Genomic DNA, 25,509 nt, shown 5'->3' on the forward strand with positions numbered 1-25,509 from the left:
CACCAACAATTATTGGTAAAATATTGATTGTTGCAGTTAAGGTAACATCCATCTCCAAAACATCTAATAGAGACATAAATCTAATATCATTGTTTGCATCTAAACCACCACCATGGTACCCACTCATAAGTAATGTTTGAAAAGTTTTGAAAAGTTGGCCAAACACATAAAAGCAAAGTACAAAGTTTATCCACATTTGTTATCATAATGTGGAGATCAGGCAGAGGAACAATGTGTTCAAGAAAAGTTTCTCATTCTTCTTTTAAGTGAATTAACTGAGGAGTTATTAGATTTTTCTATTCCTGTATTTTCAACCTTTTTTTTCTATCATATACATATTGATCATTACTTAAGTCTATGGAGCCCAACATTCTTAGTTTCCCTGCTTCGAGGGAGCATTCTCTTTCACAATACAGACAAGCATACTTACTAGAGTGACTTGAAAGTTCAAAAACACTGTTTGCACACTTAAAGATCAATGCCAGGCTTAAATTCACGTCTTTAAGCTTTAGAGGTGCCATTAATTTTTGGAGATTGCCACTATCATCTGAGATCATCTCCACAATGACAAGAATATGACATCACTTCACACCAGAATCTTCATATATTTCAGAAGAAGAATAATGATTATTTGGATAAAAAGCATTAATAATAACTTTTAGGAGGTTTTGACCACCATTTAAAAATACTGTTAACATTACATTAAGATTATCAATAGCTCTTCCTTCAATTACAAATTTGATAAATTCTGGTGTATTCTTGGCATAAACTATATCTTTAATGACTAACTGATCACCATCAACAACATTCCTGTTTACATTAATTTAAAGCATCTAGAGTTTTTTTCAATTCGGTCATTTTATTATTAATGTTAGATTCTACAACACCTGCTTGATTAACATATTAGATTCTACAATACCTGCGTGATTGCATAAAGCAAAATCTAATTTTTTGGTTTTTCTTTTAGAGAGTTCTAATACATTTAATAGCTCCATAATAGTTTGGAATGAGATCTGATTCATTTTCTTTCTTTTACTCTGAGAAGTTACAGGGAGAAGACCCCCACTTGTAAACAACTTGAGCTGCTCTCCACTTACAATGCTTTTACATTCCATTTTTCATTTTAACAACTCAGATGCCACTTGTTCTGCATTTTTTCTCCAAGTGATTCACTGACATTTGTGATATTGTTTACAGCTTTACTTTTGCAACAACCATGAGAAATTACTCTACATAAAATTAATAGTGAGAATTTTATAACTATTTCAGAAATAAAGTTAAATAAGAAATAAAATAATAAAAATAAAACATAAAGAGAAAAAATCTTTCACTTAGTCTTTTTGTAAAATTTCTAAATTATAAAATTATAACATAAATTATCCATACCAAGATTTAAATACATATTGATATTATGTAATATCAATATTTGTATATATGTATGTGTGTGTGTGTGTGTGTGTGTGTGTGTGTGTGTGTGTGTGTGTGTGTGTGTGTGTGTGTGTGTGTGTGTGTGTGTGTGTACAATAATAACATGTAATAATAAAATAACTCATATTAAAATCATATATAATTTACCTTTGATATACTCTTTAACCAACTGGAAAGTGGTTCAGTTTTACCTTTCTTTAGACTAAACAAGTTTCTTTTGCACAGTACTGAAGGACAAACCTCAAGATCAGAATCAAAGTTAGCCCAAATGTATTCTTGATTTTTTCATCAAATCTCAAACACCTCATCACCTACATCCTGAGGGTGATAGGGCGTTAGAGATTTTGATCTGATATCTTTATTTATTAGGCAAACTGCTCAATTAGATAATTTCAAATCTGCCGCCATGTTAAAAAATGAATATTGAAAGTAGCCGTAAATGGGTTATTTTGACAACCATAATGGCTGACTATGAAATAAGTAGAAGGAAAAAAGCAAGAAATTATACATTTAAATTTTGAAAGTATACTTGTATAGAACTTAGTTCAGATTTATTTGACAGCATACTTGTGCTTACAAACGCATATAATTGATTAAATGTAAAAAAAAAATCAGGAGTAGGGAGAGTTTCAATCTGGCGATCATTTTGGAGAACAATGCATGTGACATATATAGTATAATGTACAAGGTGTAGAACTGACACATTTTGATACCTTGTGTATGTAATACTGCTTTGCAAATTCCAAATTTTTCTCGTTAATTAAATATATGAGTGCATTAAAAGTTAAGAAGATAAGAGTAAAAAGTTAATCAAACCTTGATAGAATAACGTGACAGTCATTTTTTGCTCAGTATTGTAAGTATTCTTTGTAAAAGTATTAAATAACTTTAATTATGTAACACCGCAGCGAGCTTCGCGAGACTTTTTTTCAATTAAAATGTTCTTATTAAGGCTGTTAAAAATCGCAAAAATGCTTGCCCGGGTACCCGTTCAACTAACGAGTGGGTACCCGTTAAAAAACAATGATTTTTATAAGAGTTGTACTTATAAAAAAAAAAAAACAATAAAAACGTCTTAATGATGTTATTCATTTAAAATTTCACTTAAATCTAAACTTTATTTTACATTAAGTGTCCAGGTTATACAACTCCCAATTACGCTTAAGAAAAACTGAAATGTCTACTGTTTCGGGTGCCAATGATGCGCGCTGTCGATTGACCACATGTCCAGCAGTTGAAAAAGCGCATTCTGCTGGCACCGAAGTCGCAGGTATGCACATGTACTTGCGAGCCAAAATAGAAAGCTTTGTGTAAAGTTTGGTATTATTTCGCCAAAACTCTAAGATATTTCCGTGGACAGCCAATGTAGTACACTGAATCCTTCTGGAAAATATCGCTTTATTGTTTCAGTAGCGATGACATTTCGGCAATTATTGGTAGCAGTGTATTCGTCTGGTTTTGCTGCTCGAACATTTTGTAGAACAATAGACTTCAGTGGATAAACTAATGACAACGAAGGATATTTCTGACTAGATGGCATAGTTGTTACCTGCTTTAGAATGGGTATAATGTCTTGTGCAAGCAACCAGTTTTCATCCGTCATTTCTAGAGTTGACGCATTTCTTTTTGTTGTAAAATTTCGGTCAGACAGCACGGCTCCAATCACCCAACGTAGCTTCACTAATCGCTGTAACATGTCCAACGTGGAATTCCATTGAGTAGAGCAGTCTATGATGACTTCCAATGTTTTTTCATTATCCTTAGATCTAAGTGTTGCTTGTTTGTTACGCAATTCCTGAATTGCAAACGTACTTCGCTTGAATTGCCTTGCAGCCTGAATCATATTCACAATTGCTGGAAGTTTTAGACCAGCTCTAATGGCTAACTGTAGCGTGTGAGCAAAACAGCGCTGATCCGGCCATTCATCAAGAAAGTCCAATGCTCGGTTTATATTTGAGCCGTTATAATGGACTGTAGAAGCGATTTTCTGAAAAGGAATTCGCCACTCGTCAGCAGCATCCTGCAAACGAATACTGATGTTTTCTCCAGTGTGCCGTTCAGGACATTCTCGTGTCTGCAAGACTGCGAATTCCAGCTCCCATTCCGTGTTAACACAATGCGCAGATACACACATATATGCAATGTTTTGATTACTAGTCCACTTGTCCTTTGTAAAAGCTACAAACTGTGCCTTACCTAAATTCAGTTTCAGTGACTTGACCGTCTCGTTGTATCTTTTCTTTATCAGTTTTGTGGTAGTCGAACGAGTTTTAACAACATAGTCTGGATCTTTATATTTCAACAAGCTAAGGAATCCATCATCTTTAACTAAACTTATTGGGTGTGCATCACGAGCAATGAAGTCTATTTTCTGATCCAACACTAGTTCTCTTTCTTTCGTCATTTTAGGCCGCGAAGCTGTAAAGAAAGACAAAATTTTTGGTGTGCCCAAACTGCCAATGCCATCCATATCCTATATAATGTGTTCCAGTAAGATGGTGTCGGATAGTGCTTGTGTTGCCACCTTTCCAGGCCCGTACGCACACTACGCACCCCCTCCCCCCCCCCCCCAATTTTCGAAAGGTCCACATTTTATATATTAAATTTTTTATAGGAAAAATTGCACCTTTAACTGCATACAGCATACGTTTTTCGTTTCATGTTCATTAGATTTTTCTATTCTATGGTACTACACACTTTTGACGTCGCTAAGTCTTGTCGTTATGAACACTATAATGTCTTCATTAACGTTCGTACGATTTTTCTTGACAACAGTTTTGTTTTTAGTTTCGCGTTTGCTTATTACCGCAACCAGGTGCTATCGTAAATTAATTAATTTGTTTTCTTTAAGTTCTCTTTATATATTATACTTTTAATATTATACATTTCGATTACCACATCAATTATTTCTCATCCAATATAGTAAGATGTCCTTTTTTTATTTATTCCGTATATTTTTATTGTTTATTATTGCAAATATTGTTTATTATTATGTATGTTATTGTTGGACACAATGATAACTAATATTTGGCGCTACTCGACTTTCTCCCCCCCCCCCCCCCCTAATTTTATGATTGATTCTGATAGAGAATTTTATGCTGATTAAGAATCGTATAAAAACATGGGTCTCAAAATCAATGGAAAGTGCTCTAATTCGAAGTCAAAGTTGTAAAAATCCCACTAAAAACCCTAATATTCGCCATTTTGAAAATATTAAGTTAATGATCTTTTAGCTGACAAAAGCAAATTATTAATAGCATGGTTTTTACGTTAAAAAATTCGTTAAAGTATGTTTATCTTGCACAATTTTTTGTGGCAATGAAAATAACCGTTTTTTGATTTATTAGAGAATAAACTATATTGCAAGTAATGTACTTTTGTAATAAAATTTAAAAAAGAATTTAACAGTTTTGTTTCCTAAAAGAAGAACTTTTGAAACTCAGTTCATTGTTGTTCTATCACATGTAAAATTTAGAAAACGTAACCTTCAAACCGTTTTTTTTAATAAAAAAAACCAGCGTACAATACAATAATAATTATTCATCAATTTTTCTACATTATCACATTCTACGTTCAACCTTTATTTGAAATCTATTAATTTCATTTCGTTATAACACTTTCGTTACAATACTTTAAAAAAAATAATTATAAGGCTTATGGAAACCAGGTCTGTTTATTGCGCAATAAAACGGTAATTAATTTTCGTTAAAAATGAAAGCGTTTTGAAAAAAAAATGGCGAATATTAGGGTTTTTAGTGGGATTTTTTACAACTTTGACTTCGAATTAGAGCACTTTCCATTGATTTTGAGACCCATGTTTTTATACGATTCTTAATCAGCATAAAATTCTCTATCAGAATCAATCATAAAATTAGGGGGGGAGAAAGTCGAGTAGCGCCCTAATATTTTATGTTGCTTTAAATTGTTTTTTACGTTATTGTGTATGATATATATATATATCCTGTGCATCCACATTTTTTCTAAAATTACTGGTGTTGCACAAATTTTTATCTGATAACATATTTTCATTTTTATATTTAGATTGCTATTATTAGTATGTGATATATTTATAATTTCATTTTTTTTAAATTTACATAGTTATTATTATGAAAAATTGACCATACTCAGTCACTCTTCATATACTATGGGGCGCAAAGAGCAAAATGAAAGAAAACGAATATCAGCAGCTAAAACTTGTCAATCTCTAGATGGATGGTGTACAAAAAAATAAACTGAAAATTATAATCAATCTCTCAATGAAAATGCACCAAATACTAATACCGCAATTTCTAAACAACATGATTCTATTGATAGCCCTCCCGCTAAAATATCTCGTACTACCAAACAATTAGATTCTGAACCTCTTGTTTTCACCAATGATGTTGGTAAAATATTGAATGCTACAATGAATTATGAAGAATTGAGTATGGTGATGAGGACACTCGATGATAGTCAAAAGTTCTTTCTCTTGAATAATCACTTCAAGTCACCTATAGAATATATTTTTCCGTCACAATTTCTTCACAAATGTCAGCGTCAATTCAAGGCAAGATACTTGACGGATTACAAATGGATGGTCTACAGTCCATTGTTGAATGGCGCATACTGTATCGATTGTTCGGTAATGATTTATATCTCCAAAAGACAGAATTTGGGAATATTCGTAAATAAACCATTTACTGCGTTTCATAAGTTAGACGAGAAGGCAAAACAGCATCAAACAAAAATAAGCCACCGCGATGCAATGATTTTGTCAGAGACGTTTTGTAATTCAATCAAGAAGCCAAATGAAAACATTGATACTCGTTTTGATGAAGAAAGAAAGATTAACATAGAAAGGAATCGAGACATTGTAAAAACAGTAGCTAAGGCAATCCTTTTCTGCGGAAGACAGTGCATTGCTCTGAGAGGTGATCAAGAAACAGTGTCGGCATCTGATAATTCGATAAAATACAACCCGGGTAACTTTTTGGTAGCGCTCCAAATTATTGCGAAACATGATGAAATCCTACATCAGCATCTTTCCCATATTGGTATCAGTAATCGAAATGCGAAATACACCTCTCCGCGTATTCAAAACGAAATTATAACAATTATTGGATACGATATCATCCGTAGTGACTTGGTTAAAGAAATAAAAGCTGCTACGTTTTACAGTATTCTTGCAGACGAGGTGACTAGTCATAATCGTGAGGAACTTGCATTTTGCATTAGATTTGTTGATCAAAACAAAGACATTCGTGAAGAATTTTCATCTTTTCTCTGTGTTCCAAGAATCACCGGAGAAGTCATTGCTAGCACCATCATTCAATTTCTGCATGACGTCAATCTCGATTTAAAAAACATTCGTGGTCAAGGATACGATGGAGCTGCAAATATGTCCAGTGATAAAGTAGGTGTTCAGAGAAAGATAGAGAATGAGTCTCCAAAGGCTGTATATGTCCACTGCAGTGGACAATGCCTTAATCTTGTTATAGCCAATTCGTGTTCTCTTCCAAATACAAGAAATACCATTTCCAAACTGAAGAACTGTTGTCTGTTTTTCCTTGCCAGTCCAAAGCGCGAGAGCCTTCTGCAATCAATCATCATGAAGGCATTACCAGACATTTCCAAACCTAGAAAAGGTCTCATTGACCTATGTAGAACAAGGTAGTCTTCACGGCATGAATCATACAGTCATTTTTGTCAAGCATACTGCTACGTAATTATCGCTCTGGAATATATTACGTATGGTGCGAACAAAGATGCATGCGGAGAAGATTTCACGAATGTTACATGGGATACAACATCCAGAGACAATGCCAATTCACTGCTGACAAGTCTTACGCCTTTTGACTTTATTATAAGTTTCTTGACTATGTACCAATTCCTGTCACATTTGGAAGGAATAACTGTGAAATTACAAGGTCGCACTGTGGATATTATCATGGCATACCATGAAATTGCTGAGGTGAAATCTGTTTATAAAGACATTTTAAGAAACATGGACGAAGAATTTTCGCGTGTCTACACCCAAGCCGAATGAATGGCACGTTCTGTCAACACCGAACCAACAAAGCCAAGGACTGTTGGACGTCAAATAATGCGCAACAATGCTCCTGCGATTAATCCTGAGGAGTATTATCGACGAAATCTCCCCATTCTATTCCTTACCACATAAGCTCAGAGTTGGAGAGTCAATTTTCTGACCTTTCCATCCTCTCCTCTAAACTGTTAGGGCTTGTACCATCTACTCTCTGTGAAAAGGGCGGAGCATCTCTTCAAAATGTTGTCAAATTTTATGCAGGGACTTACCATCTGCTGGTTTGTTTCGCCAAGAGTTGTTTCGATGGAAGCATCGTTTCCAAAACAAACCTCCGGAAGAATGTCCTTCAACTGCAACGCAAGCATTAAAAGAATGCGACAAAGAGTTATTCCCAAACATTTTCATTCTTCTACAAATTTATTGTTTAATCCCAGCGACCAGTTGCGAATACGAACGTAGTACTAGTGGATTGCGCAGGCTCCATACATATTCAAGAGCAAGTATGAAGGAAGAAAGACTCTCTGCACTTGCATTAATGCATATCCACTATGGTAAAGTCATTGACGAAGAGAAAAGTGTTGGTATATTTTCACAAAAATATCCTCGGCATCTACAATTACGATCTGTTTCGACTGAAATTATTTGACTTCACACAAATTCAGTGTCGGTGCTTATTAAGCTTGTGTGTCATTATAAAGTTTATATTTGTGTATTATTTTGGAAGCAATATATTTGATATGTTGTAAAAAAAATGGTTCACTTTTTCAAATTTCGCACCCTCCCACGAAAAATCCAGCGTACGGGCCTGGACTTTCGCTGTCAAAATCGTCTCACATTGCTTGCACTTCACGCTGTTCTTTTCGATTCGGTCTGCATAAGACCACACTTTTGATACTTTACACATTTCTTTTTTCTATAAAATTAGTGTTTTAAAATGTTTTTAAAACTTAATGTTTTTAAAAGTTGAGCATAAAGAAGAAAGTACAACACTTTTACAAAACTTTAATTGGTTACAAATTGATGAAATTTTGTTATAACATTTTATTTATTTACAATAAACTTACTACGTGCGCTTAAAAAAACTTCTTTTTACAAAAATTTTTTTTTTTCGAAAAACTGTATACTTTTTAATAAAAAACTGAAAACCTTTTTTATATAATTTGCTTAACTGAAACTTGGGTATCTGAAAGTTCTTCAAGATAATTCTACTCTCCATCCTCTAGGTTTTCATGAAATTTTATCGTAGAGACATACTAGGGGTGATGTTTCACCCCGAGTGCGGTTTTTCGTTGAAACTCGGGGTAGGTCATGTTTCACTTGGAGTGAGTGACTTTTTAATGCGAATTAATATTTAGAATTTCTTTTGTAGCGAGTTTTTAAATTAGTTCTACTCCTTCAAAATACAAATGCACAAGATATAATGATTTTAAAAATATTTCATGATTTAAAATATAGTTTATTATATTATAATTTTAGATATAATAAAAAAATAATCATTTGAATGTCTATGAATATAATGTCTAATTTGTACCTTAATAATCAGAAATAATTTCATTTAATTTATATTACGGATCAAACCGTAAAAAAAAAATTATTAAAAAAATTCAGTAATCCAAAAAGATAATTACTTTTAAAACTTTCAATATCCGCAAAAAATATTATTTTAAAAACTTTCAATATCCATACTTGGGGTATACGTATCGAACTCGGGGTACCTACCCCGAGTTCGGCACCCCAAGCCAGTCTTTGCGTAAAAACCAAACTCAGGGTGGAACATAATTATTGTCCCCTTCCCACAACCCCGATCTGAACGAAATAACGGAATAATAGAAAAGAACAATAGTCATTTTCTATTGTTCCCCTTCCCGCAACCCCGATTTGAACGAAATGCGGTTGTCAAGTATTTGATGCAAGCCTAAATTCACAGCGACAAAGTTGCAGGATATATCTTTTCCATGACAAGTTTTGGTCGGAAGATACTACATCCTTTTAAAGCTTGTGGGTTAATATTAGTACTCAAGCCTTTGTGTGATACCTTAAAAAAAAGTCAGTTGGAGTTAAGGCAAATTATTAACAAAACTGTATGAAAACGTAGCCGTGAAATCCAAAGAAAGGGTCGTCCTTACTTTTGTTATTTGCTAACCGTACTTATATTTTAAAGAGAAAATGCCGTTAAAGGTCAAATATCAAAAGTTACATTTTTTGCATTTAATGATAAAAAGCAAAAATACTCTGCGAATTAGCAAGTGATCTCGAAAGATATAAAGATCAAGTTTGAGTAACGATTTTTAAAAGTGATGTTTTGCCGTCTCAGTTGCACTTTAAATGATTACATTGTAAACAAGCTGTAGTTAAGCTTTCTCAATGTTTATTTTTTGCAACCTTCTTAAAAAAAACAAACATTCTCTATTCAAAAGAGGTTTTTCAAATAGCTCTATTTTTTTTCCATTTGTGATCAGATTATGATTAACTGCTAATGGTAGCACATTGTGTCTACTTCCTCGCTCTTATTCTCTTTAACCACATTTACCAACATTAACAACATTCGTAATTTCGTAACTATCCCAATAATGTTTAACAGCTTTAAAATTTACTAGAAAAGACTTTCTACATTAACTGCCTTGTAACCGGGAATAAGAATATATTTAAATAAATATACAACGCCTTGAAGCAAGAAAAGTGCAGTTGCTAGTCTTTCTAAAAATATAAACGAAAAAAGAAAAAAGAAAAATGTAATTTATTCAACTTAAAGAAAGCAAGAAGAAGAAGTAGTAGCAGAAGCAGAAGCAGAAGCAGAAGCAGAAGCAGAAGCAGAAGCAGAAGCAGAAGCAGAAGCAGAAGCAGAAGTAGAAGCAGAAGTAGAACAACAAAAACAACAAAGCGGACGAAAATGTTGACTCACAAGTCAAAATCAGTCAAAAAAGCGTGGTAGTTGCCGGCGAGCTTATTTAAGTAAAAGGTATTGGTGCCTCTGGCTCGTTTAGAACTACCGATAAGCCCAAAGCAGCAAAGAAATCTACCACCCCTGCTGTAGTCGCGGTCAAAAAACCTAAGAAAGAAACCAAAATAAAGAGACACGCCAAAAAGAAAACTAAGCCAATAAAGAAAGCTGCAGTAAAAAAAGCGACAGCCAAAGAGAAAGCCCACAAAAAAGCTGCAGTGAAAAAGACTCCTGTGAAAAGGAACGCCAAGTTGCCAGTTGCTAAAAAACCCGCGGTAAAGAAAGCTAAAATAGCACCAAAGAAAAAAGTCGCTATAAAGAATGCCACCACAAAAGTGGACAAGAAAGAACCTATTCTGCTCAAGCCATCATCAAACGCCCATTTTAATAGCCACACATTTCTCTAAAGAACAAAGTTCAGGCATAGAACCAATAAAGTTTTTAACAGATTTGTGGCTATGAAAATAGCCGTTTTTTTTAAACTATACTTTTAAGCTTGTTCTCCCCTGATCCTTTTGGCCAACTGAATGTCTTTAGGCATAATGGTGACACGCATTGCATGGTTGGCGCACAAGTTGATATCTTCGAAGAGGCCAACTAAGAATGCTTCTGAAGCTTCTGATGGAGCCATGAAAGTGGTACTTTGGAAACGCAAGTCAGTTTTTAAGTTTAGACCAATTTCGCGGACCAGTAGTTGGAAAAGTAGTTTTCTGATGAGTAGCTCGCTATCTGCGAACTTCTCTCAAATACGGTACACTTCTTTGTTCCGGCTGGGAATTTGTAACTCGCTTTACTTGCGGTAGTAGGACATCTAAAAAGCTTATGCGTAAATAAAGAAATCTTATTTCCCCAAATAGTAACAGTTTAATTTCTAAATTAAATTAAGATTGGTATTACCTTTTCCACATTTAAATTAACTTCGGTTGTCCGTTTCTATAAATTTTCCTTAGAGATTTTTCCTCATCAGAAAAGTTAAATTTCGAAGCACACTGTTTCAGTGATATCTCTTTCTCTGGTTTCTACTGTCAGTGGAAAACATATTATAGCTTTTAATACAACTGTTAATACCTCGAATTGGATGAAACAGTAAAAAGGACATTTGTAAACATGAGGATAAATTATGCCTAATATAATATAAACTCCAAAATCTGATACCAAGATAGGGAATAAGTTGGAAGAAAAAGATCTGGCAGAATGATCCGGATAATGATTTGGAGGATGGCATGCAAATCTCTCTTTCTAAAATAAAGTAACGAACAACCATTTCAAGTTCTCCATTAAAAATTGATAATTAGAGTTAATTAGCATTTCATGACTTCATATACCTTAAACAAATGAAGACTCCACGGGAAGAAACGGCAGGGTCACATTTTTTCATTTTGAGATAAATCATTATTAAACTTTTAAACCTTTATAAGTTTCGAAGTTTTAGGAAAATTCAGAAAAACTTTAAATATGCATCAAATCATTTATTTGATTTGAATTCAAATACAAAATATGCTATTATGGTTAGTAAAGCTAGAAAGTGTAAAAAGTCGAAACTTTCAAAATATGACCCTGCCGTTTCTTCCCGTGGAGTCTTCAAATTTATTTCAATATTTTTAAACTTTAAGTAGCATACTGCATTGTCTAGCAAGACTTCCTTTTCAAATCTTTAAGTTCTTTTTCTCTGTGGTTAAGATTTTTTATTTTTTAAAAGAAGCGACTGTTTCTTCTTCTAAAATTTATAGTAATCTATTCATACACATTTATTGCAAACAAAAATATAAACATTACTAACTTGAGGATTGGATTCTGAATCAGATGAAAGAATGAGGTTTTCATTAGCAAATGTTCTAAAATATAAAGGAAAACGAAAAAACAATCTGAGTAAAAAAACAAACTCAGTTCAAAAACTCAATGTATTATAATAAAAGTTTGAATGTTTCAAATAAATAATATTAACTGATTCCAATATTGCAGAACTGACACATGGTTTGCAGTGACTTGTTGACACTATTGATCTCAGAATAAAACTGGATAGCGTATTCTATTGTTTTTTTTTTTTTGTTTTTTCAAAAAAAGTTGAAACCATAAATTGGACTCCCAAGAAGGCAGCGATCAAAGCTCTTAGCGGTGACTAATGGTTATTTTATAAGGCTTTACAGAAATATGAAAGAAAGTAAACAGAGTTTTGAAAGAAAAACTAGAGTATGAAATAAACTTTTAAAAAGTCTAAAGAAATCAAATGATCTTAAAAAAAAATCAGACATTTAAAGAAAATATTATTTTAAATATTAAAGTTCAAAATATTCGATAAACTTTTTAAGTGCAGTTTACAACTAAATTAATATGTATGATTTATGTAGCTTTTGGATCTTAGTTACCCCAATGCAGTGTGCTAGAAGATTAATAACATAACTGCATGGTAAGCGGAGAGTGGTGTCTGCTTACAACTTTGATAAACTTTATATTATTCTTTGTAAAATTCCAGCTCTCAATAATTGAATCCATTGTTTTTGACTTGTTATTTAAAACCACATTAAAAATAATTTTGAGAATTAACTTTCAAAATTAATATTAAAATTAATAAATAAAATGAAATTCAAATATTAATATTATAATTATTTAAATTATATTTTATATAATTTAAATTATATATATAAAGTTATAAATAATAATTTTTTAATAAAATAATTCTATATAAAATATATTGTATATAATAAATTATATTATATATAAACAATATAATACTAAAATAAAAATTAAAATCAAGATTAATAATAATTTAAAATTAAGTGAATTAACATACATTACGTATGTTATCAAACATTGTCAATATTATCCATGTTATCAAAAAATAAATGATACATATAAATTTATATCTTTAAATACTAATTATCCCTTAAAGTTTAGGGGTAATCACTCCTAGTTTAAGAAATAAATGCATGTAAAAACACTTTTAAAAAAGTTCATAATTAGGGACAGGCGAAAAACACGAAAACACGGAAGCCGTGTTTTCCGTGTTTTTCGTCATTTGCCGTGTTTTCCGTGTTTTCTGAGAAATCCGTGTTTTTGTCAGATTTACCGTGATTTTCTGTTTTTTTTAAAAATTAACTCGCTCTATTCTCTTACTTGTTGTTAGTGGTAATTGCTTGACGTCAACTCATCTGTCATTTCCGGTTAGTAATTACCATTTTTTCGTAAACGAGTTGCGTGTCAATCAATAAACATCTTTCATTTAACTATATTGAAGAACACCGTGAATGATTCTTGTGCCGAGCGCGCAAAACAGTATCCCAAGGGAACTTTGCACGCCGACGATGGCCAACTTTTTTGCACAAGTTGTAACGTTACACTAGATCATAAGAGAAAAGGTACGATTGATAGACACTAGCTAACACCTATGAACACTCAAAAATGTGAAATTCTCGATGAAACAAATGAAACTCGTGCGAAGACGCAAGCTACAATAACAGGGGCATTTAAGGCGGTATCTGAGTCACGTAATGCACGAAATCTTGCTCAGTTTGAATTAGTGGAGGCATTTACTGCAGCTAACATACCGCTAAACTAACTTGATCATCCTAAGCTAAAGAAATATTTACAGACGAATGTGAAGAACCTTGGGGTACTACCATGTGCAAGTCACCTACGGCGCGATTATCTACCGAAAGTTTTTGATGTTTCTCATGATGAGTTGAAAGCCCGTGTTGAAGCAGCATCTTAAGTTGTTGTAGCCACTGATGAGGCCAGCGATTCCCAAGATTTTTTTGTTTCGTTCTACATATACTGTTTATACTACCAGTAACAAGTTCTGATGAAACGCAGATGAAGGCGGTAACAGTTAACCTGGTCTACTTAGAAAACGTTAATGCAACGACAGTCAGTTAGGCAATTATTAGGACCCTGAACAAGTTCAACGTTAACTTTAATAAAGTCAGTGCATTTGTTACAGACAATCCCAGTTACACGATGAAGACTATGAGAAATCTCCAAGGGATACTCCCCCACTGTGTTTATTTGTCGTGTAATTATTTTAATTCAGTAAGCTAAGAGCTAAGTGAATAATTTCAATTTAGAGACTTCAGCAACAAAGTTTGTTCGGTCATAAAATCTTAGTTAAACCACAGTTTTTGCTTATTGAAGTTATTTCAATATGAATAAAAATGTGGCATTTTGATGCCGTGTTTTTTCCGTGTTTTTACCGTGTTTTTACCGTGTTTTTTGCGATTTTTATTAAAGTACGCCGTGTTTTTCGCACTTTTTTACTGTGTTTTTCGCCTGTCCCTATTTATAATCTATTAACAAACTTTTGAATATAGAAATTGTAATAAGCGTATATAGTTGCATATAAACTAATATTGTGTCGCGTCAGAAGGAGCGTTGTGCGTGCGTCATATATTGTATTGTTTTATTCATTGCACGTAATTCATTGTACGCAATGAATTTGAAAAACCTTTATAAATTGAAAAAGCTGAGAAAGAGCAGTGAAAAATATAACTGAAAGAGAAAATATAGTCATCTTGATATTACAGAAACAGTTAATGAACAAACTTCTCATATGTTTCACTCACCTCATAACTGATAACCATTTTTTTTCACTGATTAAACTTATTTCAGAAAACTTTGCTAAAATACATCTTTATTACATGGCTAAAGAACAAACTGCCAAACTAACTGGAAAAACTCTTAGGGAGCAATTAACAAAACTTATATCATCAAAAACAAATGAAAAATATTTTTATTATAAGATTTGAAAGTTAATATACATCAAGCTATTGTAAGAATATATTTTGTTGAATAAAAATGTATTTATATTTGAAATTTAAGTCAATATATAATATTCCATTATGTTTATGAAAAACATGGAAAACTAAAAAAAAGATTTTTTATTTGAAACTTATTAATATTTGAGCTTAAGATATAATACTTGATTATCATCAGTTTCCTAATTTTCATATAACCGCTCATTAATCCCGCCGCCTTCTTGCGAGGCCAAAAATAGCTTCAAAAAATTTCCCGCATACGCTGTCCAGTTATATTTTGAGATCAGTGGTTGACACAACTGTACTTGAATCAGATTCCATCGTCTAAACTCTGAAAAAAAATTTAAAGAGAAGTAATATTTTAAAAATGAAATATTTTTACTGTTTTTTGTAGTAGCATAGTAATAAAAAACTTGTAAGAATAATACCAGATTATTTGAACTTTCATGTCGATCATTGTCAGTGTAAAATGACACAACGTTATTTTCTGTTTCTTTTAAAATATTCATTACTTCAAACATTTCTTTTGGATCAATGGTTTTTGAGTTTAACCAATCTTATATATGTTCTTTTGAAGGGATGGTCTTTTCTCCTTTTTATATAGAGTCAGTGAGATCTTCTATTTTCTGACTTTTCTAAAACTTTCTTGAAATTTCTAACCTAAAAGGTATTTCCAAGTAGCATAGCAAGCTTTAAAGCTCATATATGGTTTTAAAGAAGACAATAATGAATCTGTGGGGTTTCATTTCATTATTTCTTGAACATTTCATTATTTCTTGAACATGACTGTTCATATGTGAAGGGGTCATAAGTCTTTTGAGCTTTGTTTTACGTATATCTGCTCTCCGCTGTGCAATAGGCTTTGTAAGATCTGGATTTCGCTCTTCCGTATAATCTTTTAATCATTTAAATCATCTCTTTTTAGGCCAGTATACACGTGTCTTCTTAGAGAAAACTTGAAGAAAAATCTGAGAGCTACAAACTTCACTCAAAGAAATGATGCTTCATTCCCAGCATTACAAATCTGTCCAACACTAGGATTGTGATATACATCTTCAGCAAGCAATAGATTTCTAAATACAGATTCTGGATAGATTTTCTCATCAACAGCTAACGGAATGGATCCTTCGTAACTACGGTAGACTGTTGCTCTGCTAACAGGATGCCCTTTGCTTAGCTCATTCTTATATCCATCTAGAAGATTACAAGCATTTTAATAATACATTAGAAAGTTTTCATTTTGAATATCCCATTCTTTAGCTTTCTTATCAGAAACTCTTTTAGAACCAATACCCACATGTGTTAGATGATTTGGATAAATCTCAGTCAAAACCTTTTGAGTTTCTTCAACTGGCTTTGCCACTGTTTTACTATAACCAGAGAATGATTGACATACACTCTCTGATAACCAATACTTTGTCCTTGCTTCTGAATTAACATCTTTAATTTGATGTTTGTTCATTAGATGCTTCTTTTTAAGATGGTTATCAAAGACGCAAGTGCCATTTAGAGCATAAAAGGCATGGCAGAGGCTTTGCAATAACCATTCTTTTTTTTTCGGAGACCACAAATATAACACCCTTAACTCACTTTCTTTTAATGATGCATCTTCCTTTAGAAGTATACGTTTTACTACTAAATGGTTTGACAATCGACAGATTATATAAAAAGACACTACGGTTAGAATTTATCTTCTTCACAGTTCCATACTTATGAAGAGAAGTTCGTTAATACTTTTTCTTTCGCTCTGCGTTTCTTTTTTCAGCAAATTTTTATAATTGATTTTTTTGGATGATTTTTGAAACTGTTACAGTCAGAAGAAAATGTAGTGAGCACATTTAAAGGTTTATTCAATAAGGAACTATACTACACCTTTATTTGTGACCAAACTTGAACTTTCTTAATAACTTTAATGATTGCTTCTGGGATGAGGACTTCGTAGATATAACCATTTAGCTAAATAAATTTTTATCATAAAGGCATAAATTTCAAACTTTCAGTTTTTCAGTTATATTTTATTTTGTCAGCTAATGAGTTAAAATTTTAAAACATGATAAACCTTGATAAGAAAACATTTCCCATTAAGTCAATATCACGCATTTTCCTAAAACCAAAATACTTGAATCATTTTCTAATACTGATACTACAGGCACATAATATAATATACAAAAAGACATCATATATGAAATACTAACAACAGAAAACATATGAAAAGCAATAGCAAAAAGATTTTTAGCTTCTACTTTCACATTTCAAAACATTTATATATATATATTGATATACTACTAATATTTATATTATTATTATTATATTGTTATTATAAAGATTTACGTTTTTTTATTGACATTATTATTATTATTCTTTTTATAATTATTAATTTTGATATCTTTTATTGTATTATTGTTTATTTTATTTTTGTTTTTAATTATCATTGTTTTTATTAATTTTTATATTATTATTGTTATTATTAAAGAAAACCAATAAACACTTATAAAACATTTAATGAGTGAATAAATAAAAAAAGTAAAAAAAATGTTTTAGTTTCGGATTTGCACTGGTCGTTGATTATCGATCTAAAAAAGAAGAAAAGCGTGAACTCTGAGAAGTGAAAAGGAAGATAGATGGGTAAAACGGCGTGCATGTTGGAATGTAAAAACGGTTACCTAATCCCTTTCTATAATCGGTGAAATTCTTTTTGGTGTGCAACAATGACGAGCGCACCTTATAATCCTTCTAAGATTCTAATAATTCATAAAAGAAATCTTAAGGATATTTTACAAAAGTACCAAAAAATACATTTATGAAGAGAGAAAGACAGCAGACAATTTTACCGAACCCAATTCAGAAAACATTGAAACCGCAGAAGCTTTGAAGTTTCCTTTTTTATCAGTAGAGTATTTTTCGAATTTTTTCGAACGACATTCATTTTTTTCTCTCATGTCTGTTTCGTATATGGATTCGCTGTCCAGTTCGTTTAAAAACGAATCGTAGCGGTCGATCGCGAAAGAATCCACGATCAGTGCATCCGATGGATATATTTTATTTTTAAAAAAACCAAAAGGATTTCTCATATTTTTAGAAAAAACTAAAGTTTTTAAAATATTAGTATTTTGCTAATTAAATAGCTGCTCTAAAAAATTCAATTTGAATAACTTTTTAAGACAAACGAGCCTTATGTAACATAACAAGGTGACGTCAAATTAAGTCATTTCTAGCATCAAATTAAGTTCATTTGAAAACATCTAAAACATCTAGTCTCGCTTATAGTTTCTTTTACTTTTGATTTCTCTTTGCTTTCTCTTTACTTATATTTATCTTTTTTCCCGTCATTTTTCGTTTTATTAATGCTACTTTTACGAAAAAGTAACTTACTGCACACGTAAAACTAACGATATTTGACATAAATATTTGACATAAATATTTAAGAGAGTTAACTCCATTAGATTTTGTAGTTTACAAAACTTGAACACCAAGATATATAATCGTATATTCATATAGAGATTGTTTTTTCTGACGTTGTGATGACGTTTCTTTTCAACACTGCTAAGTACTAAAAGTTTTTTTAAAACCTTTTTAAAGTTTATAAAAATTTTTATTTAAAAGGTTTGTTGAAAATTGAGAAACTGTTAAAAATTATCATGTTTCAGTTTTGCTAGCTGGATATATTTTTTACATCTTCTCCACCATAAACTTTTATTACATAAGCATGAAAGAGTATCCATTTCTAGCCTAGTATCCATTCCTAGCCATCCAATCCAGCCTGGTTCTTAAAGATCTAGGCTGTGTCAATAATCGTTTTAGAACTGACCGTCACTGCTGAATGAACGGTTCTTTTCTAGAACTTTATGCTTGATCCAATAATCGTTTTGCTTTGACGCTTCTAAGAGGATCAAAGTCCGACTGCCGAATGCTCAGTGTAAGTCCAGTCTGATTCTCAAACTTCAATCCTGTGACAATATTCGTGTTCAAAACTGAAATTTTCAAGTGGGCAAAATTCCAACTGCTGACTGCTCCGTGAAATTCCAAACAATCTCAAAAGGCTTTGATTTGCGTCAAACATAGTTTTGATATTGACATCGTTTCTTGATGGGTGAGACCTCATTTTAGACCTCTTTTTAGATTTTTCTCAAATTTCTATCCAATGCAAAATTACGCTTTAGATTAGCATTTCTATGAAGGTTAAAAGACTGGTCAATAAAACTTTAGTCTAACTCTCAATAGTCTAGCCTGTGTCTGTAAGTATTTCTTTTAAATGTTCACACTTCTAAGTTGCTAAAAGTGAATCTTTTGACTGTTCAGTGTAACCCATGTGTTATCCCCGAGTTTCTAGCCTGTGCCAATATTCGTTTTATAGTGGACAATCTCTACGGATCGAGCAATTCATTCTTGTCTCATTCTTTTGTTTAAGCCAGTGTCAATATTCACTTTTAATTTGACATTTTTAGGTGTTTTAAAGTCCATCCACTGACTGCTCTGTAAAACACTAGCCTGTTTCTCAAACACCTAGACTGGCTCATTCCTTTTAGTGTTGATAGTTTCTGCTAAATATGCTTTTTATTTTAGACTATTTCTTAAAATTTTATACCCGTGTCGACCTTCGCTAACAAATTCAGATGGGCCAACCTCTGTGTACTGTGAGAAGAGAAAAAGGATAGTGGATGGTTAAACGGACATGCATGAAGGAATGCAAAAAAAAAACGATACCTGCTCACTGAGATTAAACTTTGGAACGCGTTTTGCTGTGCAATCATGATTTAATTTACTCTTGAGAGAAATATAATCGATCTTTCATCCGAAATACAGCAAATACTCTGATGTTTTCTAATATCTTTAAAAAGTAAATTAAAAGATAAATTAATAAAAAGTTAAACAAAGAAAGTGTAACCACTGTAGAAATCATTTTAACAAACAAGTATTGTTCTCTAGTATTGTTTATGGATAATTTGTGAATTGTAAACTGAATTGCTTAATCTTCAACAAATCTTATTTTCCATTCTATCAAAAACACTTGTATGAAAAATAAGAAATACCTCAAAACAGAAAATATATGCAACATTTGTTCCTTTTATTACTAAGACCTTTTTGTGCCCAAACCAAGCGAAACTCATCATATGTAGCCAAAGACCATTTCAGAGTTGAAATACTATTATGAGTAGTAATGGTATTAATAATAGTAATAATAATAGAAATAACAAAAACAAAAAAAGTAATAATAATAATAATAATAATGATAATAATAATAATAATAATAATAATAATAATAATAATAATAATAATAATAATAATAATAATAATAATAATAATAATAATAATAATAATAATAATAATAATAATAATAATAATAATAATAATAATAATAATAATAATAATAATAATAATAATAATAATAATAATAATAATAATAATAAGAAGAAGAAGAAGAAGAAGAAGAAGAAGAAGAAGAAGAAGAAGAAGAAGGTTTTCTGACAATGTTGTTTCATAGATGGATTCATAATCCAGCTCATTTAAAAACAAGTCGTATTAGTTTAAGGCGAATTGGTTTAAGGCGAATTCCCGTAGCGCATTTCTGCTTTCCGAAGAATGTACTTTGTTGTTAAAAAATTTTGGTTTTCTAAAAACAGTTTTGTAAAATTAAAATTTAAAGTATTATTAATCTGTTCATCAAAACACTATGATGTTTTTTTAGTAGTTTGGAGATATTAGACAGTACATTTAGCTTAAATAGTAGTCTTTTAGCAATACCTGTTTTTCAACTGCTAAGTGGGACCAATATTATTCGCCTAGCTCCAAAGTGCTCATAACTAAGTTCCATACAAAACGAGACTAGACAACTTGTACGAACAAACACATGCAAACACCATATAAAACTTATGCATAAATTAGAATCAGCAACCTTTTGCAAGCTTTTTGGTTTTAGAAATAACTTCGCTATTCTTTCGTCAATCTTTACTTAACTCTAGAATGAAAAAGGTTGTGGTGCGCACTTTTGACATGCACTTGGTTGGTTAAAATAGCTGGCATATGAAAGTTTAAAGAATATTGAAAAAAGGTGTATCTGCATATATTTACATTAATATACTAAACTGATCGTTAAAAGTACGTGACGTCAAAACAAAACGACAGTTTTTAACGTGAACATAATTACTTTTGCAATAAAATACAGTGACATTTCAAGAAAGAAGTGGAATTTCCATTTTAAAATAGAGCACTACCAAATTGTCATACAAAACGCCCAACAATTGTTAACCTTTGATTAATTCTTGCTTTTTCTGTCTGCATTTGCAGTAACAAGTTCAGGAGAATCCAGTCCAAGATTATCATGCTCACGCCTAGTCCATATATAACCCTAATTGAAAGACCAGAAGAAACTCTTTTTTGGGGGAAGGTGGAGGTGATTCTACACTCTATACTGATAATCTAGGTACAAATAAAGAAACTTGGGAAAAGTCACTTTGAATGTTTTTGAGCAAGATTTACCCCATACGTACTTAAAAGATGATAACTATATTTCTTTGTATTGATCAACGTGTTTTTAAGTTTAAGTTCAACAATTACTCGATTTTAATCCACAACGTGTCATAAAATAATTTAGGAGATTTAACTGTCATGACATGGTAATTAGTTTATTTAGCTTGAAGAAAAAAATCTATTTGTAGAAAACAGGTGAATGAAAAAAAAAATATTCCTCTTGAATTTTATAAAAACCCATTCTTTTAAATATTTTCATGTTCATGAGCTAGGAAATAACTAGACACAAGGTTATCGAGCCGTTAAAAGCTCTTTCAAGAAGATAAGTATTCAAGGCTTTTGATCATAGCAAACGCAATCCGATCATTACTTAGACCAAGCACTGGTGATCTTTAAAACAGCTATTGCAAAAAGACTGCTGTTTAACTTAATTGTACCACTCATAATTACTCCAAAATGTTAAAAACATCTCAGTGTTTTAATGAACAGGTTAATAATATTTTTACTTGTAATTTTACAAAACTCGTTTAAGAATACCAAAGTTTTTTAATAATAAAATACATCCTTCGGAAAGCAGAGATACGCCACGGGGATTTGAACCATTCGCCTTAAGCAAACGCGATTCAATTTTAAATGAGCTGGATTGTGAGTCTATCTTTGAAACAGCATTGTCGGAGAACGGGAAACGCTTTTCGAAAACAGGTGAAATATACATGTTTAAATATACGTGAAATATACAGGCGAAATATACAATGCCGATACAACTGAGAAAACGGGAAACACCAGAGAACTGCTGATTCACTCTAAACTGAAATGGGCGCGGTAAAATGTCTGCTGTATATCTCACTTTAATGTATTTTTATGTACCAAGGAATAGCAGTGTTTATGTTTTTATTTATCTTACACACTGACTAATAATATGCATAAATATTGAACTCCAAAATTACAACTATTATTATTATTACTACTATTAATATTATTATTACTATTATTTTAATTATCAGTTATTCTATTACTGATTATTATACTAATTATATTTATAATTAGTTATACTATTATTATTATTATTGTTATTATTATTATTATTGTTATTATTATTATTATTATTATTATTATTATTATTATTATTATTATTATTATTATTATTATTATTATTATTATTACTATTATTATTATTATTATTATTATTATTATTATTATTATTATTATTATTATTATTATTATTATTATTATTATTATTATTATTATTATTATTATTATTATTATTATTATTATTATTATTATTATTAATATTATTATTATTATTACTATTATTATTATTGACGTTAGTATTTTTGTTTATATTTTCATTATTATTAGTATTACTTTTTTTATTTATACTATCATTATTATTTGTATTATTATTGTTATCTTTATTTATAATATTATTATTACTATTATTGTTATTATTATTATTGTTTGTATTACTATTAATATTTATATTGTTATTTTAATTATTTTTATTGTTATTATTATTGTTTTTAATGTTGTTATTGTTATTTTTTTTATTTGTATTATTATAATTGATATTATTATTATTAACGTTATTCTTCTTCTTCTTCTTCTTCTTCTTCTTCTTATTATTATTATTATTATTATTATTATCATTATTATTATTATTATTATTATTATTATTATTATTATTATTATTATTATTATTATTATTATTATTATTATTATTATTATTATTATTATTATTATTATTATTATTATTATTATTATTATTATTATTATTATTATTATTATTATTATTATTATTATTATTATTATTATTATTATTATTATTATTATTATTATTATTATTATTATTATTATTATTAATATTCTGATTAGTATCATTTTTATTACTTTTATTAATATTATTTTTATTATTATTATATTAATATTAATAAAGTAAAATAGCATGCATGTTGGAATGTATAAAAGGTTACCTAATCACTTTGAACAATTGGGTGAATTCTTTTAGCTGCGCAATGATGGCTCACGTTTCTCATAATCTTTCTTAGATTCTAGTTATTCATAAAAGATATCTTAATGATATTTTACAAAAATAACAAAAGATATATTTATAAAAAGAGAAAGACGGCAGACGTTTTACCGCGCCCAAGTTGGTAATGTGGGATACAGTAGAAGCTCTGAAGTTTCCCTTTTTCTTAAAAATATCAGCAAGATAATTTTTGTGTGTTTTCAAAGAGCAATTACCGATTTCTGACAATGCTGCTTCAAAAATGGATTCACACTCAAGCTCGTTTAAGAAAGAATTGTATCGATCTGTTGCGAATGACTCAAGCTCCTGTGGCTTATGTGTGCTATCAGAAGGATGTACTTTTTTTTTTAAAAGCTTCGGTTTTCTAAACATTTTTTTAATTTTTGATAAATTCATCATTTTTAAATGTTGCTTTAAAAGAAATCAGTTTGAAAATTATTTTAAGAGGAACGAGCCTAACTTAATATGCGAAGGTGACGTCAAATTATGACATTTCTAGCATCAATTTTACTTTCATTTAAAAACATCGCAAAGATCTAGACTCGCCTGTAGTTTCTATTACTTTTGCTTTCTCGTTGTTTTCTCTTTACTTTTCTTAATCTTTTTTGCCGTCATTTTTCGTTTTATTAAAGTTATCTTTACCAAAAAGTAATATTGTGCGCTCGTAAAAGTAACGATATTTGACATAAATATGTAAAAAAGAGTAAACTCGTTTAGTTTTCCAGTTCACAAAAACTGAACACCAAAATATATTCGTATATTCACAAAGACATTGCTTTTTCTGATATTGTTATGACGTTTCCTCTTAACACTCCTATGTGCTAATATCATTTTATAAACTTTTACAAAGTTTATAAAAAAAATATTTTTTACAAAGACTGTTGTAAATTGAGAAAATAATATAATTAAACATGTTTCAGTTTAATTTGCTGGATATATACTTTATATATTTTCAAGTTTCAGGTTTTAATACATAAACGTGATGAGAAGAACTTGATTTGTTAACATATATACAAGCATTTAATGTTTTTATATAATATTATTATTATTATTATTATTATTACTATTATTATTATTATTATTATTATTATTATTATTATTATTATTATTATTATTTTTTCACAAAGTAAGTTGAAAAAGTCTTGTGTTCGAGTACTTGAAATATATTTCGTCGAGCATGTAATATCTTCAATGCAGCATTCATCTAAATTGAGGTTAAAACAGTGTTTCACTGAAAAGTCCTCTTTCATCACACTCTTTTTTCACACACTCTGATCAGAAAGAATCCATACAGAGAATTAAAAAAAAAAAAATTGAAGTATTTTTAAGGAAATTATTTTTCTACATTAAAACTTTTATAAAAAATTTTTCAAATTTACTTTTTTGATTTTTCAAAAATGCCAGATACTTGGGTCATACTTGTAATACTTTTGACAAGCAGAAAACTGTTATAATTACTTTACTACTTAAGGTAATTAATTTACTCATTAAAGATCATTTTTAAATTAATTACTTGCTCGTTTGACCTTTTTCCCTTCATTAAAGTTTTTCCTGAACATGTTTTTGATGAACAAGATGATGGAAATTTTAATCAGTACAGAGCTTTTAAAAAATCGATATATTAATTATTAAATTATAGGCCTTTATCTTTTAAACAACATTAAAAAGATTTTTTAACTCAGAGTATATTACAAAAAAGTTAATAGGTTTAGTAGGCATAGTTTTGTTCAAAATTTTGTTTATTTACGAGGTAAGTTCAAAAAATACCCGGAATTTTCGTTTTTTCGAAAAAGTATTTATTTATTCGTCTACATTAATGTTGTCTCCTTCAAAGTAGTCCCCATTAGATACTATGCACTTGTGCCAGCGCTTC

The 25,509-nt window shown here is 30.4% G+C and overlaps 2 protein-coding genes, 2 long non-coding RNA genes and 1 pseudogene across 4 annotated transcripts in view; 1 reads left to right on the forward strand and 4 right to left on the reverse strand.

Annotated features, from left to right (window-relative positions):
* Window positions 1-25,509, reverse strand: part of LOC149877743 (uncharacterized) — a 392,865-nt gene that overhangs the window by 215,717 nt on the left and 151,639 nt on the right. The gene's annotated exons all lie outside the window — the stretch shown is intronic.
* Window positions 2,768-3,832, reverse strand: LOC149877767 (E3 SUMO-protein ligase ZBED1-like). Its single transcript, XM_090073604.1, has one exon. The coding sequence runs from the start codon at window positions 3,830-3,832 to the stop codon at window positions 2,768-2,770; it is 1,065 nt and encodes a 354-aa protein (XP_089929730.1).
* LOC145192649 (52 kDa repressor of the inhibitor of the protein kinase-like) lies at window positions 5,504-8,174 on the forward strand (annotated as a pseudogene).
* LOC149877768 (uncharacterized) lies at window positions 11,158-24,073 on the reverse strand. Its single transcript, XR_016448014.1, has 13 exons — window positions 23,748-24,073; window positions 23,581-23,658; window positions 20,173-20,285; window positions 19,847-19,970; window positions 17,202-17,246; window positions 17,015-17,098; window positions 15,571-16,336; window positions 14,951-15,473; window positions 13,509-13,731; window positions 12,175-12,229; window positions 11,550-11,633; window positions 11,292-11,416; window positions 11,158-11,213 (listed from the first exon to the last, which is right to left on the reverse strand). It is a non-coding gene; the product is annotated as an uncharacterized LOC149877768 (long non-coding RNA).
* Window positions 17,631-18,286, reverse strand: LOC149877769 (uncharacterized). Its single transcript, XR_016447776.1, has 3 exons — window positions 17,974-18,286; window positions 17,806-17,883; window positions 17,631-17,715 (listed from the first exon to the last, which is right to left on the reverse strand). It is a non-coding gene; the product is annotated as an uncharacterized LOC149877769 (long non-coding RNA).

This window comes from Hydra viridissima, unplaced genomic scaffold (assembly GCF_058129835.1).
Source record: "Hydra viridissima isolate aposymbiotic clone 2 unplaced genomic scaffold, HvirCarnegie_v1 scaffold_16, whole genome shotgun sequence".
In the NCBI taxonomy this organism is placed as follows: domain Eukaryota; kingdom Metazoa; phylum Cnidaria; class Hydrozoa; order Anthoathecata; family Hydridae; genus Hydra; species Hydra viridissima.